This window comes from Protopterus annectens, chromosome 16.part0 (genome assembly GCF_019279795.1).
Source record: "Protopterus annectens isolate FY-2018-M chromosome 16.part0, PAN1.0, whole genome shotgun sequence".
NCBI classification, from domain to species: domain Eukaryota; kingdom Metazoa; phylum Chordata; order Ceratodontiformes; family Protopteridae; genus Protopterus; species Protopterus annectens.
Genome location: NC_056750.1, coordinates 800,319,967 through 800,333,237, shown reverse-complemented (window position 1 = coordinate 800,333,237; position 13,271 = coordinate 800,319,967). Strand labels below are relative to the sequence as shown.

Genomic DNA, 13,271 nt, shown 5'->3' with positions numbered 1-13,271 from the left:
TGTTGAGCAAATGGAAAGAGTACTTTGAGAGGTTGATGAATGAAGAGAATGAGAGGGAGAGAAGGTTGGATGATGTGGGGATAGTGAATCAGGAAGTGCAATGGATTAGCAAGGAAGAAATAAAGATAGCTATGAAGATGATGAAGAATGGAAATGCTGTTGGTCCAGATGGGTCTATATTATAATAGCGAAAATCCCTTTAAGTGAACACGAAAACACCGACACATATTGCTCGAAATGCGAATATGCCGAATGTACTAAACCGCGAAATACAAAAAATCGAATCCCCAAAGTCGGCCAACTCCACCTCCCACTACATACAGCCTACCCAAACAAAATAAATAAACCACATACATACACCAACCAAAACCCTACTTCTAACCCTAAAGTAAAGCACCAAAACCCTATGTCTAACCCTACACTAAAACCTTACATACATTACTATCTATGCACTTACCTTAACCTGCACCCCGACCCTAAGGTCCGTAACTATCGCACACTTACCCTACAGTGATATACCAAAACAAAACAAATAATCCACACACATACATTTAACAAAACCCTAATTCTAACCCTAGACTAAACCTTATATACATTACCTATCTATGCATTTACCTTAACCCGCACCCTAACCCTAAGGTCCGTAACTATCGCACACTTACCTTACGGAGCTGTACCACAGACGGGCCAACCATGACACTTCGATTTTTTGAATTTCACTGTTTAGTATGTTTGACATAATCGCGGTTCACGCAATAAATGTCGGTGTTTTCGTGTTCGCTTAAAAGGATTTTCGCTATTATAATATAGACCTGGTCCAGATGATATACCTGTGGAAGCATGGAGGTGTTTAGGTGAAATGGCAGTGGAGTTTCTAACCAGATTGTTTAATGAAATCTTGGAAAGTGACAGGATGCCTAAGAAGAGGAAAAGAAGGGCTTTGGTATCGATTTTTAAGAACAAGGGAGATGTGCAGAGCTGTAGTAACTACAGAGGGATTAAATTGATCAGTCAGAGCATAAAGTTAAGGGAAAGAGTAGTGGAAGCTAGGTGAAGAAGGGAGGTGATGATTAGTGAGCAGCAGTATGGTTTCATGCTCGAAAACAGCACTACAGATGCAATGTTGGCTCTGAGGGTGTTGATAGAGAAGTATACAGAAGGTCAGAAGGAGGTGCATTGTGTCTTTGTGGACTTAGAGAAAACATGCCTAGAGAGGAGTTGTGGTATTGTATGAGGAAGTCAGGAGTGGCATGAAGTATGTAAGAATGGTACAGGATATGTATGAGGGTAGTGTGACAGTGGTGAGGTCTGTGGTAGGAGTGATGGATGCATTCAAGGTGGAGGTGGGATTACATCAATGATCTGCTCTGAGCCCTTTCTTATTTGCAATGGCAATGGACAGGTTGACAGATGAGATCAGACAGGAGTCCCGGTGGACTATGATGTTTGCGTATGACATTGTGAGCTGTAGTGTGAGTAAGGAACAGGTTGAGGAGTCCCTGGAGAGGTGGAGATATGCTCTAGAGAGGAAAGGAATGAAGGTCAGCAGGACTAAGATAGAATATATGTGTGTGAATGAGAGGGAGGATAGAGGAATTGTGAGGATGCAGGGAGTAGAGGTGGCGAAGGTGGATGAGTTTAAATACTTGGGATCAACAGTTCAGAGTAATGGTGAGTGTGGAACAGAGGTGAAGAAGAGAGTACAGGCAGGATGGAGTGGGTGGAGAAGAGTGTCAGGAGTGATTTGTGACAGACGAGTACCAGTAAGAGTGAAAGGGAAGGTCTACAAGAGGTTAGTGAGACCAGCTATGTTATATGGGTTGGAGACAGTGGCATTGACAAAAAGGCAGGAGTCAGAGCTGGAGGTGGCAGAGTTAAAGATGTTAAGATTTGTATTGGGTGTGACAAGGATGGACAGGATTAGGACTCAGTACATTAGAGGGTCAGCTCAGGTTGGACGGTTTGGAGACAATGTCAGAGAGGCGAGATTACATTGGTTTGGACATGTGCTGAAGAGGGATGCAGAGTATACTAGGAAAAAGATGCTAAGGATGAAGCTGCCAGGTAACAGGAAAAGAGGAAGGCCTAAGATAAGGTTTATGGTTGTGGTGAGGGAGGACATGCAGGTGGTTGGTGTGACAGAGCAAGATGCAGAGGACAGGAAGAAATGGAAACAGATTATCAACTGTGGTGACCCCTAATTGGAACAGCTGAAAGAAGAAGAAGACTTTTCCAAAACATAAAAGTATCCATGTTTGCGTTTGAGAGACAGAGTAGGTTTGTTATAAAACTCATATGGGATATACTGCACAATTCTTTTACCAGTAGTTTATTACCGTCAACACTCAAATCAGTGTATTTTTATTAGAACCATAGTAAAGTTTTGTGAGGTATTCAACATAACAGTATATATTCAAGTAGTTGCTCCTTGCTCCAATAGGATTCCCAGTAGGACCTCGCTACAAAAAGGGAATCTTTCTTCCCCATGAGGATTTGGTTCAGCACTGCACTGGCATCTTCACATTCAAAGTACAAGTGATGGACATTAGACAGGATTCCCGGCAATCTATTTCAGACTATTTTACATGACTTCAGTAATGGTGTCTGCCTGCATGTTTAGGTACCCCTAGCGGTTAAAAGGGATACGTACCTCTCCACATGTAAGCAGAGGCACTGGACAGACTGAAAAATTCTGGTAAAAGCAGCTACCATTTTGACAAGAAAACAAATATTCTAGTTAGTAAAACATGGACCTACTACGGAAAGATGCTCTGTCATGGCGCATTCCTCAGACACTCTACATGTTCATAAAACAAGCTGTAGAAAAAGTGTCTCCTCACAATGAAATAAGTGGTAGATTAAGATATGCAGGCAAACAATACTGAAACTTTGGTTGGGGGGTACTTTACTTTGTAACTACAAATCAACATTCAGATTCATTTTCATTGGGTAATATAAACATGCCCAATTTGTATATTTATTTGTAAGAAACATGTTGCATTATTTTAAGGATTCTCTCACCAAGGTTTACATTCTGTAAGAAAAGTGTAGCATTATTTTAAGGCTTTTCTGAGAAAGGTGTGCATTCTGTAAGAAACATATTACATTATTTTAAGGCTTTTCTAATGGAGGTTTACATTCTTTAATAAACATGTTGCATTATTTTAAGACTTTGCTGACTGAGGTTTACATTCTGTAGGAAACACTTTGCATTATTTTAAGGCTTTGCTGACTGAGGTTTACATTCTGTAAGAAACACTTTGCATTATTTTAAGGCTTTGTTGACCAAGGATTGCATTCTGTAAGAAACACTTTGCATTATTTTAAGGCTTTGCAGATTGAGGATTACATTCTGTAAGAAACACTTCGCATTATTTTAAGGCTTTGCTGACCGAGGATTACATTCTGTAAGAAACACTTTGCATTATTTTAAGGCTTTGCTGACCGAGGTTTACATTCTGTAAGAAACACTTTGCATTATTTTAAGGCTTTGCTGACTGAGGTTTACATTCTGTAAGAAACACTTTGCATTATTTTAAGGCTTTGCTAACCGAAGTTTACATTCTGTAAGAAACACTTTGCATTATTTTAAGGCTTTGCTAACCGAGGTTTACATTTTTCCTCTTTAGGTTCTGGAGACGTCTGAGTCGTCTGATGAGCAACATCAACCCTGAACCCAATGTCATTCACATCATGGGCTGCTACATTCTGGGGAATCCAAATGGAGAGAAGGTAAGCAGTTGGGGCAGGTAGCTGGGATTTGGGAACCAAGGGAAGAGAATGGGGTCCCCACAAGAAAAATGTCTCTCTGCACTACCTAATAGCTTTCTAAAATAGATCAAAGCTTTTTCTTTTTTTTCACACAGTAGTCTGTTTTTCCTGGGTTCTGTGTTTCCTCACATGTGAGAAACAACTCACAAACAGCTCTCTGCTAAGCCCAGGCTGTAAAAATCCTATTAGAACCTATCCTGGGTAAGTTAAGCACTGTGGAAGATATCACTTCAGTATGGTAAAAAGCTGTGCTTAACCTCTCCAGTACACTGTAGGATGAGGAGAAGGAACAGAAGAAAGAACACTAGCTGCTGTCAGGATCAAAGGCATTAAATGAGTCATGTACCTGCTGCTCCTGCAGGCTAGGCTTATTGTTTTTGTCCTTTATGCTGCCTGAAAGAAGGGCATGCGCCTTGCTTTTGGTAGTGACACTTAGAGATGACCTGCATACCTTTATTTGGTCACAGCAAGCTGTAGTAACTCAGGCAACTAGATAACATAAGATTGTTACAGATTAAGGCACCCTCACTGCAAAGTTCAGTATTGAAGGAGGCTGGAATAGTAATCTAAGAGTGAGTTACCGGTGTCTCATAGACTACTGGTGGAAAGCATTGACAAATGCTTTATGACAATGTGGATAATTTACAACAGCATCATCTTTTCAACTGTCCTCTTTTTAATTTCAGCTCTTCCAGAACCTAAAGGCATTGATGAATCCATACAGAATATCATTTGAGTCCCCACTGGAGCTGTCTGCACAAGGTAACTATGTGGCAAAAGATGTACTAAATTACTGTAATAAGTTTGCAAAAACAATAGCAATTTAATGGACTGCAAGGTAGAAAACTGAATTACTTTGTTTTGAAAACTGGCACATTGGTACTGAGACTACTCAAAGAAAGAAAATATATATCTGTTATGTAATCATTGTAACCTCTGAGTCTGATTCCCAAAGTTTCTCTTCCATTAATCAAAACAACTAACTGTGTCACTGAGCTTTTTCTTACTCTTTTATTTTGACTCTACGAGCAGAATATTCTGCCCCCCCACCTCCACCCCATTGCTCTGTTCTTTCATTTATTCATCACACCCTGGCTGGTACAGTAAACCACATCACCCTGCAGTGGTGGTTGTGGGATTCCTTCCTTTTTAGTGGGATTATCCTTTTGGTGGAGGTGGTGGCAGTCAAAAAACAATTACCAGATGCCAGGTATCTGTAGTTGACAAGGACTTTTTTCTCCTACTTTCCAAACTCTTGGTGAATGTTGAATATGCAGTATGCAAATTCAGGCCCCATGAGGACCGCTGTGTCATTAAGGCCAATTTATATGTGTTGTACCTCTATCCATATGGCTACATGATCTGAAAAGCCTGTCCTTTTTATCCCTTTCTGCAGAATTTTTAAACTGTCACATACTAAAAAATAATCAATTTCAGTTTTAATTTCACTTTTTCCTATGTTTATTATCCCATATGTATAGCTTGCCACTTTTCATTATCTCATATATAGTTTTAACATCACTACATTTCTTTCCTATTGTTAAGTTACAATTAAAATTCCCCACTAATATTATATCTATATTAACACCTACATAACTTACAATTGTTTTAAACATTATCTTTCTTTCTTTCTTTGTAACATATGCATATATTGCAATAATTCAAATATGCATGTATTGCAATAATTAAATCTATTATCTTTATTCTTTCTAATTCTACTATTGTAAAATCTAACATTTTAATGTTTTCATGACGTAATACAGCTATTCCTGAGCTTTTATCTTTTCCCATAGTCCATATAATGTTTCCACCCCATAATACTTCAGTTTGCAACCTTTCTTCATCTGTCAAGATTCTAGTATCTTCTAATATAAAGTATGTGGATACCAACCGAAGCACACCATTCTAAAATCCCTAATCTTCTTTTAATACTCTTGATGTTATTAACATTTGAAGCTAAGATCTTCAGCCTTTAAATGAAGTTAGTATAATTATTCTTCTCTTAACCTTTATCTTTTTTATTCTCTTTCACAAGCATGCTTTTAAACTTTCTTTTCCTCTCTTTCACCCTTTATCCTATAGAATTTTTTCCTTTCACTTACTACTTGGCAATTAATATATTCCTCTTCTCTCATATCAAGCAGCTCTTCTTCCCCTTCCCATTCCCCATCATTTCCCTCCTTTATTAAATCTTTATTGCTCTCCTATGTACCAGCCTGTCTTTCTTGTTCCCTTTCTATATTTTTATCTATATCATATACTGGATCCTGTGTACATTCTTTTTCTGTGACTTCTACATTTTCTTCACAATCTACCCATGTATGTCCAGTTTTTCCACATTTTTTTTTTCATTTCATATCACATTTGCTTGCTTCATGCCCTCTTTTGACACAAATAAAACATTTTTGTTTACCACATTCATTAATCACATGATTACTTTTTCCACAGAAAAAACATGTTTTTGGCTGCCCTCTATATGTACCAAATCCTCTGTTAATATTCACAGTAATCACATTTGGGATATATACAACAGGGGCAGCTCATGCTATAGGACTGCAGGACTGCAGCCCCCACCTGTAGAAAAGAAAGAAGAAAATTCCCCCACCTGTAGAAAAGAAAGACGAAAATTAAAAAAAAAATTTGCAAGTACCGGAATTCCACGCATGCGCGTATGGAGTTCCTGATACTCACAGAACTCCAGACTGCTGTGTTAGGCAGTCTGGATACAGGAGAAATGTATCTCTGCCCTGCAGCCCCAGAAGTCTGTGCAGTGATGACTGCATAGAAAAGAAGGAAACCGGACTGCGTCATCCGCAGGCTGGAGCCTCCAGCCTATTCTCGCAGAGCCAGCCAGCCTCCAGCCAATTTTCACAGAGCCAGAAACCAGCCATTAGCTCACACGGGCTGAGACGAGGAGCTTGCTTTCATGGGGAATGGAGGAAGACTGCTTTCAGGATTATTAGTGTGGAACGGAAGACTGCTTTCAGGGGGAAAGACTGGACTACCTACCGGGGAGCTTACGAAAGACTGGATGCGTGTGTGTGTGTGTGTGTGTGTGTGTGTGTGTGTGTGTGTGTGTGTGTGTGTGTGTGTGTGTGTGTGTTTGTGTGTGTGTTGCTCCAGTTGCTATATGGTGGTGGGTAGAGAATACTCAGGCTTGAACCCTGTAACTTGGGTGCAGGTGGCAAGGGCCTGAATTCCCTACCCACCATCATTTGTAAAAAAAAAATTGCAGATGTTTGTCTCATATTTGTTCTATTCCTCATAAAATCTGTGGTTTCTGTGTGTTTGTTTTTCCTTGCACAGTCAGTAGTGCTGTGGTGCAATGATGGCATTGTCTGACAGCTACAGGTTCTCTGGTTTGATTCTTGGCTGGGGTGCCTTTGGTATGGAGTCTGCATGTCCTCCCATCTTACAAAGAACATGGGTGGAGTGTTTCTCCCTGCTCTGCTAAAAATTGGCTTTTGTTCCAAGTCAGCCTGGTTAACAAATGTTAAATAAAAATAGCAGGCATTTGAATTTAAGACTTCATAGTCTTCAGAAAGTACATGGTAGCACAAAACCTTTTATTCTAACAATTTTCTAAGTTTATAACATGGATTTTGAAATTTGTCCCTATTTTTGGGACTGTATTCCCCCATTACTGGCTTTGTTCAGGTGTTTTGTGCCAAGAGGTTGACAGCTATGGTGAGAACTGAATTCACTAAATGGTAGCCATTTAAGTTTCAGTCTTCCTCTCTTTCACAAAACAGATGATTTGGCATAGTGGTATGTTGCTTTGACTGTTTTGCTCAGGATCCCCTGGGTTCAAGACTTGGCAGTGAAATGTATAGCGGTAACACAGCATGTTTTTCTAGCAACTTTCCAACATTATACAAGCAATGTTTAAAATGTGTCCCTGGTTTTTGGGCTTTTGTCCCCTCCCCCATAAACATTGGCTTTTTCCAGATTTCTTGTGCTTTAACGTTCAGAGATACAGCTGAGTGTTGAATAAATTTTACAAGGAGCTGAGAGCTGCAGGGGAACAAAAGTTTAGTGCTGCTTATGCTGAGTCTGCTTGATTTGTTAATAGCACAACAGGTAGTGTACTTGCTTTTGATGCAGAAAGCTGTGGGTTCTACTCCCACAATAGGTAGATGCATTGCTGATACTGTACTGTGTTGTAAAGGCGGTGGATGCTGCAGTCCTTTTTGGTGAAGATACCTAGTAACTATGAACCTGTTATCAGTTTGCCATCTATTCCCTATTGAGATACTACTAGCTTATCATTTTTTAATGCAACATATGCAATTTATTCCTCAAGGGCAACAGGCACTGTATTTGTAGATGAAATAATGACATATACAGTTGTTTGCTAGCAGCAACATCTTCATTAGTTACAGATTTCTTTAATGTGGAGTTATTTAGATGACTTTTACTTCTTCAGAGATTGTGCATATTTACTGATACTGGTGGACTGTAGAAGTCTGAGTAGATTTTTTATGATGGAAGTGTTCTGAATTGGGCAGTTTTGTCATTAATGGTGCATGCATTTTGTTTCATTGTTTACTGGAAAAAATGTTCAAAACAATAAATTTAAAATGCCCTCTAACAACTGTACTGTATTGTACAAGGAATATAATTTAATACAATCAAGAAGGTGTATCAAAGAGCATGTGTATGTTTCGTGTTCAAGGGGCCTATGATTTGAAAAAAGCCCAAAGTTAATCTTTATCTGCCACTGGCAAAATGTATTTTCTTTGAATGAGGGTTTCAATACTGTTTCAATGAATGTGAGTTTCAAGGGCAGATAAGTTTTAATGCTAAGTCTATTTTCATTGTGAGACTGCATTGCTTTGTTTAGCAGATATCTATTAGTTTGTGCTGTAAAATGCAAAATAAAACTTTTAAATGAAATCCAAATCATCTCAGAAGTAAAGCAGTATGCACATTACAGAGTTTATGGTAAATGAGGCGAAATAACCAAGGAATGAGACATTGGAATGGCTGCAGGAGAAGTCTCCATTCGACCATGATTTTGTGGGGGGGGGGGGGGGGGCAGCAAACTCAAAGATGGCCCCAGCTGAACTATACCTCTCAAATGTCCAGATTTTTGCAGACTGAATAGATTTTTGTTTCTTATTTTTGGCTTATTCCTCATAAAATGTGTGGTTTTCTGGCAAATCATTTAGGAATGAAGTCACTAAATAATGGCAGACATTGAGTTTCAGACATCATAACCTTCAGAAAAATGCATGCTAAAGCAAGATCTGTTATTCTATTAACTGTCAAGTTTATAAAAGAGCAATTTTTAGTACTGTTTGTATGTTCCCCCAAATATATTTGGCCTTGTCCAGATTTCCTGCATTAAGAGGTTGAGAGGTACATACAAATAAATCACTTTATAGAATTAGGAATATCCAAACCTCTCAACTGTCCACAATTTTGGCTCAAAATGTTGCACTTCCCCTAATAATCCCTCTGCAAAATGGTAATTTTGGAAGAAAATGTGGAGGGTTTACATTTATAAATAGCTGTAATGATCAGAGTTATAGATTACTTTTATTTCAGAAATGCATGTAGATGCTCTTATTTTGTCAGCTGCTCAATTTAACAGTACTAATATTAAAAATGTGTCCCTTCTTTGACAGGTTCCCAGCTGTATTGTGTGGCAATTTTATATTTTTGCATTACATTTTGGTCTGTTTTTCATAACATTGTCGTTTTCTGGCAAATTAGTGGCAAGTCATTAAAGACTGAAGTTAGAAAATAATGGCAGACATTTGAGTTTCAGATTTTATACCCTTCAGAAAATTCATACTAATATAAGACCTACTACTTTCTAAGTTTATAAGAGCAACATTTAAAAATTGTCCTTATTTTTGGACCTGTGTCCCACTTCTATGTATGGATTTGTCCAGATTTCTTGCTCTGAGGTTGTGAGGTATGATTGTGCATTTGTGTAGGATTCAGCGGTCGTACCTCTATTGTCCATCTGCATGGGTGTCGTGACGTTTGCCACTTCTGTCTTAAGAAGCGTGAAGTTGGCTTTGGAGAAATTTTTTATGGTGGTTTCCCTAATGGGGGGTGGGGGCAGGATGTGGATGTCTAGGGTGATTAGCTTGTGGTCGGATCTGACCAACAAGGAATTGACCTCTGGTGTGAAACACACTGGTCGCCCATGTTGGTAATGACCAGGTCTAGGATATTGCTGCCCCTGGTGGGGGTGTGGATAAGTTGATCCAAGGCATTGGAATTTATGAATTCCAGAAAATGTTGAGCAAAAGAGTTGGTACATGAGTAGTTTTCCCAGTTAATATTGGGGTAGTTGAAGTTGTCCATTATTAGGGTGTTGGGTTGCACCCTAATATTTTCCAGTGTATCAAAAAATGAGGAGTGGGAATCCTGGGGCTTGATGGGGCATCTGTAGCAAGTTACAATTTGGATTGCAGTCTTGCACAGAGTTAGTTGCACTTCAATAATCTCGGATGCATTATGCTGAGCAACTAGCCTGGAGGTGTGGATATCCTTAACGAATATGGACACACCTCTGCATTTAGTGTTTTGGTCCAGGTTAGGTGGCCAAAAGGTATGGTATGAATTATAGCCTGGTAATACAGAGGTGCTCTCTGGAGTCTTGAACCAGGTCTCTGTCACTGCACAGATGTCGATGTTCTCCATTTTAAGGAGTGCCTCAAGTGAATGCATTTTGATATTTAGATTTCTAGCACTGAGTAGCATTACCCTCAGATTTTGCTTGCTTGTACCTGTTACAGTGGTGAATTTGTCATTTGAACCTTGCCTAAAATAGGCACTATAGGGGTGGCAAAAGCCTTTGCCAGTATCCAGAATCCCAAGGGTGACAGGTGCAGACCATCTCTGGCAAAGCATTGTTTTCTGTCGATCATGTCATCCCAGTCAGACAGATACTGGATCCCCTTAGAATGACACCAGAAGCTTAGCCAATTGTTGAAGTCAATCATTTTGTCCTTGTAGTGTGGTATCATTCTGGGTGATGGCAGGATGCTACTCTGGGCTAGGGTCATACCTGAAGATCGGAGAGCTCCTCCATGTCTCTTTTCATGTAGTCCAGGGAGGTAAGTCTCAGGTCATTCACACCAACATGGAGAATGACATAATCATATTTGTACTTGTTGTGGAGTGAGCTGAGTATGTGTGTTATGTGGTGGATCCTGGCACCTGACAGGCAGCTGACAGTAACTTTCTCCTTGTTTAGCCTGGTTAGTGGAACATCAGTGTACCTGACTATAGAGTCACCTATGACTAGAGTGTTGGGTACGTTGTTATGCCTTATGGGCTGTGGTTGAGTGCCACACTCAGTTTGTGGGCTATGTGTCATTTGGGTTGTGTTGGGGGGTGGAGGTTGCTTGCATTTCTGCTTTGGAGGTCTCTATTGCTTCAGCAGATTTTTATTGAGAGCCTCCGCGAATGTATGTGTGTGTTTTGTATTTCTATGTGTCTGTTTTGGTGGTGTAGGTTTTGAGGGACTATGTGATGAGTGTGGTGTGGTGCAGGTGTTTACCTTCTCCTCTTGACTGTCTAGTCCAGTCTTGGGTGAAGAGATCTTTGCTTCCAATTTGGCTATATAAGTGCATCTTTCACAGGTTGTGTTGGGTGGTAGGATGAGAGGGTTGTCTGTGTACATGAGGCAATTGCTGCACTGCCCCAAGATGCCCAGATTCATCAGGTAGACAGGAGAAAACACTGGTAGCTGATCCTTAGACATGCTTGGATAGGTGTTTATTTATTAAGTAGTAAAAACTGTTTTCCTCTAGACAAGTGAGGAATGTTTAGTGGTGTAGTAATTTGTTGCTTATTTAGTGCTTATGAGTTCTGAACACATGCTGAGCTCAAAGAAACAAATTTGAGTGCTAAAACTAAAAAAAACTGTCTAGTTCTAAGGGAAAATTTGAAGAGCAGACTTTATGGCACCAGGAATAGTTTAAATCTAGGTAAGGGGCGATGCATAGTGTATTTTTTTAATATAACAGTAGCAAATGAGCAAACTGATTTAAACAAATTAATTAGTTAACCAATAAAAAGCTAAAAACTGAGCCCCGTTCTGGCAGTCTTCGATCAGACAAGTTCTAACTGCACAGTTCTGGCACTAGGGAGCAGGGGAACCTTCACCAAAAAAGATGGTCTGGATTAGTGCTCAAGTTATACAAACAAAGCTAGATTCAGCAGGTCTGAATTTAGTCTATGCTACAGCAAACAAGGCATAACATTTTCAGAAATAAACAGTTTAAATAAGCAGACACAATAAGCCTTTAACCAGAAACTTCCAGCTCAGAAGGGCAGAATCTACCCTCTTCTCCCACAAGAGTGCAGACCACACCTTCCTAATGTAAAATAACTGGCCCGAAGCCCAAGTGCTTAAACCAGAACTAATACATTTTTAGAACAGCAGACACTAAGCCTTCAATCAGCAACTCCCAACTTAGAAGGATGTAAGCTGCCTGCCCTGCCACAACAGTGCAGACCACAAACCTTCTTAATGTAAAACAACTGGTCTGAAGCCCAAGTGCTTCAACCAAAGGCTTAGAATAACAGTTACAATTTAATCAGACTACTAACAATCAGTAATAAATGCAACAGAATAAATGCAATTAAATAATTTTAAGGACAAGCAGAAAAAGCAAAATAAAGTAATAAAGTAGGAAGAAACACAAATACAGTAAAAGCAGATGAATAAAGTGCATTTTTTTATATAACAATAGAAAACGAGCAAACTGATTTAAATAAATTACCCAATTAACCAGTAAAATAGCTCACAACTGAGCCCTGTTTCAGCAGTCTTCAATCAGACAAGTTCTAACTGCACACTCCTGCCACTAGGGTGCAGGGGAACCTTCTCCAAAAAGATGGCCTGGATTAGTGCTCAAGTTATACAAACAAAACTAGATTCAGGATGCCTTGAATCTAGTCTATGCTACAGCAAACAAGGCGCACCAATTTCATAAATAAACAGTTAAAATAAGCAGGCACAATAAGCCTTTAACCAGAACTTCCCAACTCAGAAGGGTAGAATCTAGCCTCTCCTCCCACAAGAGTGCAGACCACAAACCTTCTTAATGAAAATAACTGGCCTGAAGCCCAAGTGCTTTAACCAGAACTAATACACTTTTAGAATAACAGACACTGAGCCTTCAGTCAGTAATTTTCAACTTAGAAAGATGTAAGCTACCTGTCCTGCCACAATAGTGCAGACCACAAACCTTCTTAATGTAAAACAACTGGTCTGGAGCCCAAGTGCTTAAACCAAAAGGCTTAGAATAACAGTTACAATTTAATCAGGCTACTACCAAGCAGTAATAAATGGACAGAACAGGACAGGAAGTTGGACGCACCAACAACAATATCATCCTCCTAAGCTACAAGTAGGGGAAGTTCCCTGATGCCCAGCCTCGTATTTTTAGTACAACTACTACTTTGGATCTCCCTTTAAAAGTGACTAGTAGCCTAGTGGGACTAACCTGGTCAACAAAAGTATAAATAAA

At 39.5% G+C, this 13,271-nt stretch overlaps 1 protein-coding gene across 3 annotated transcripts in view; it reads left to right on the top strand.

Annotated features, from left to right (window-relative positions):
* The window catches only part of NSMF (NMDA receptor synaptonuclear signaling and neuronal migration factor), a 150,444-nt gene that overhangs the window by 113,688 nt on the left and 23,485 nt on the right, over positions 1-13,271 (top strand). For all 3 annotated transcript variants that reach the window (XM_044058741.1, XM_044058743.1, XM_044058742.1), the window contains 2 exons: positions 3,630-3,732; positions 4,458-4,533. In XM_044058741.1, the coding sequence (XP_043914676.1) occupies positions 3,630-3,732; positions 4,458-4,533 (179 nt within the window). The remainder of the gene's footprint in view (positions 1-3,629; positions 3,733-4,457; positions 4,534-13,271) is intronic.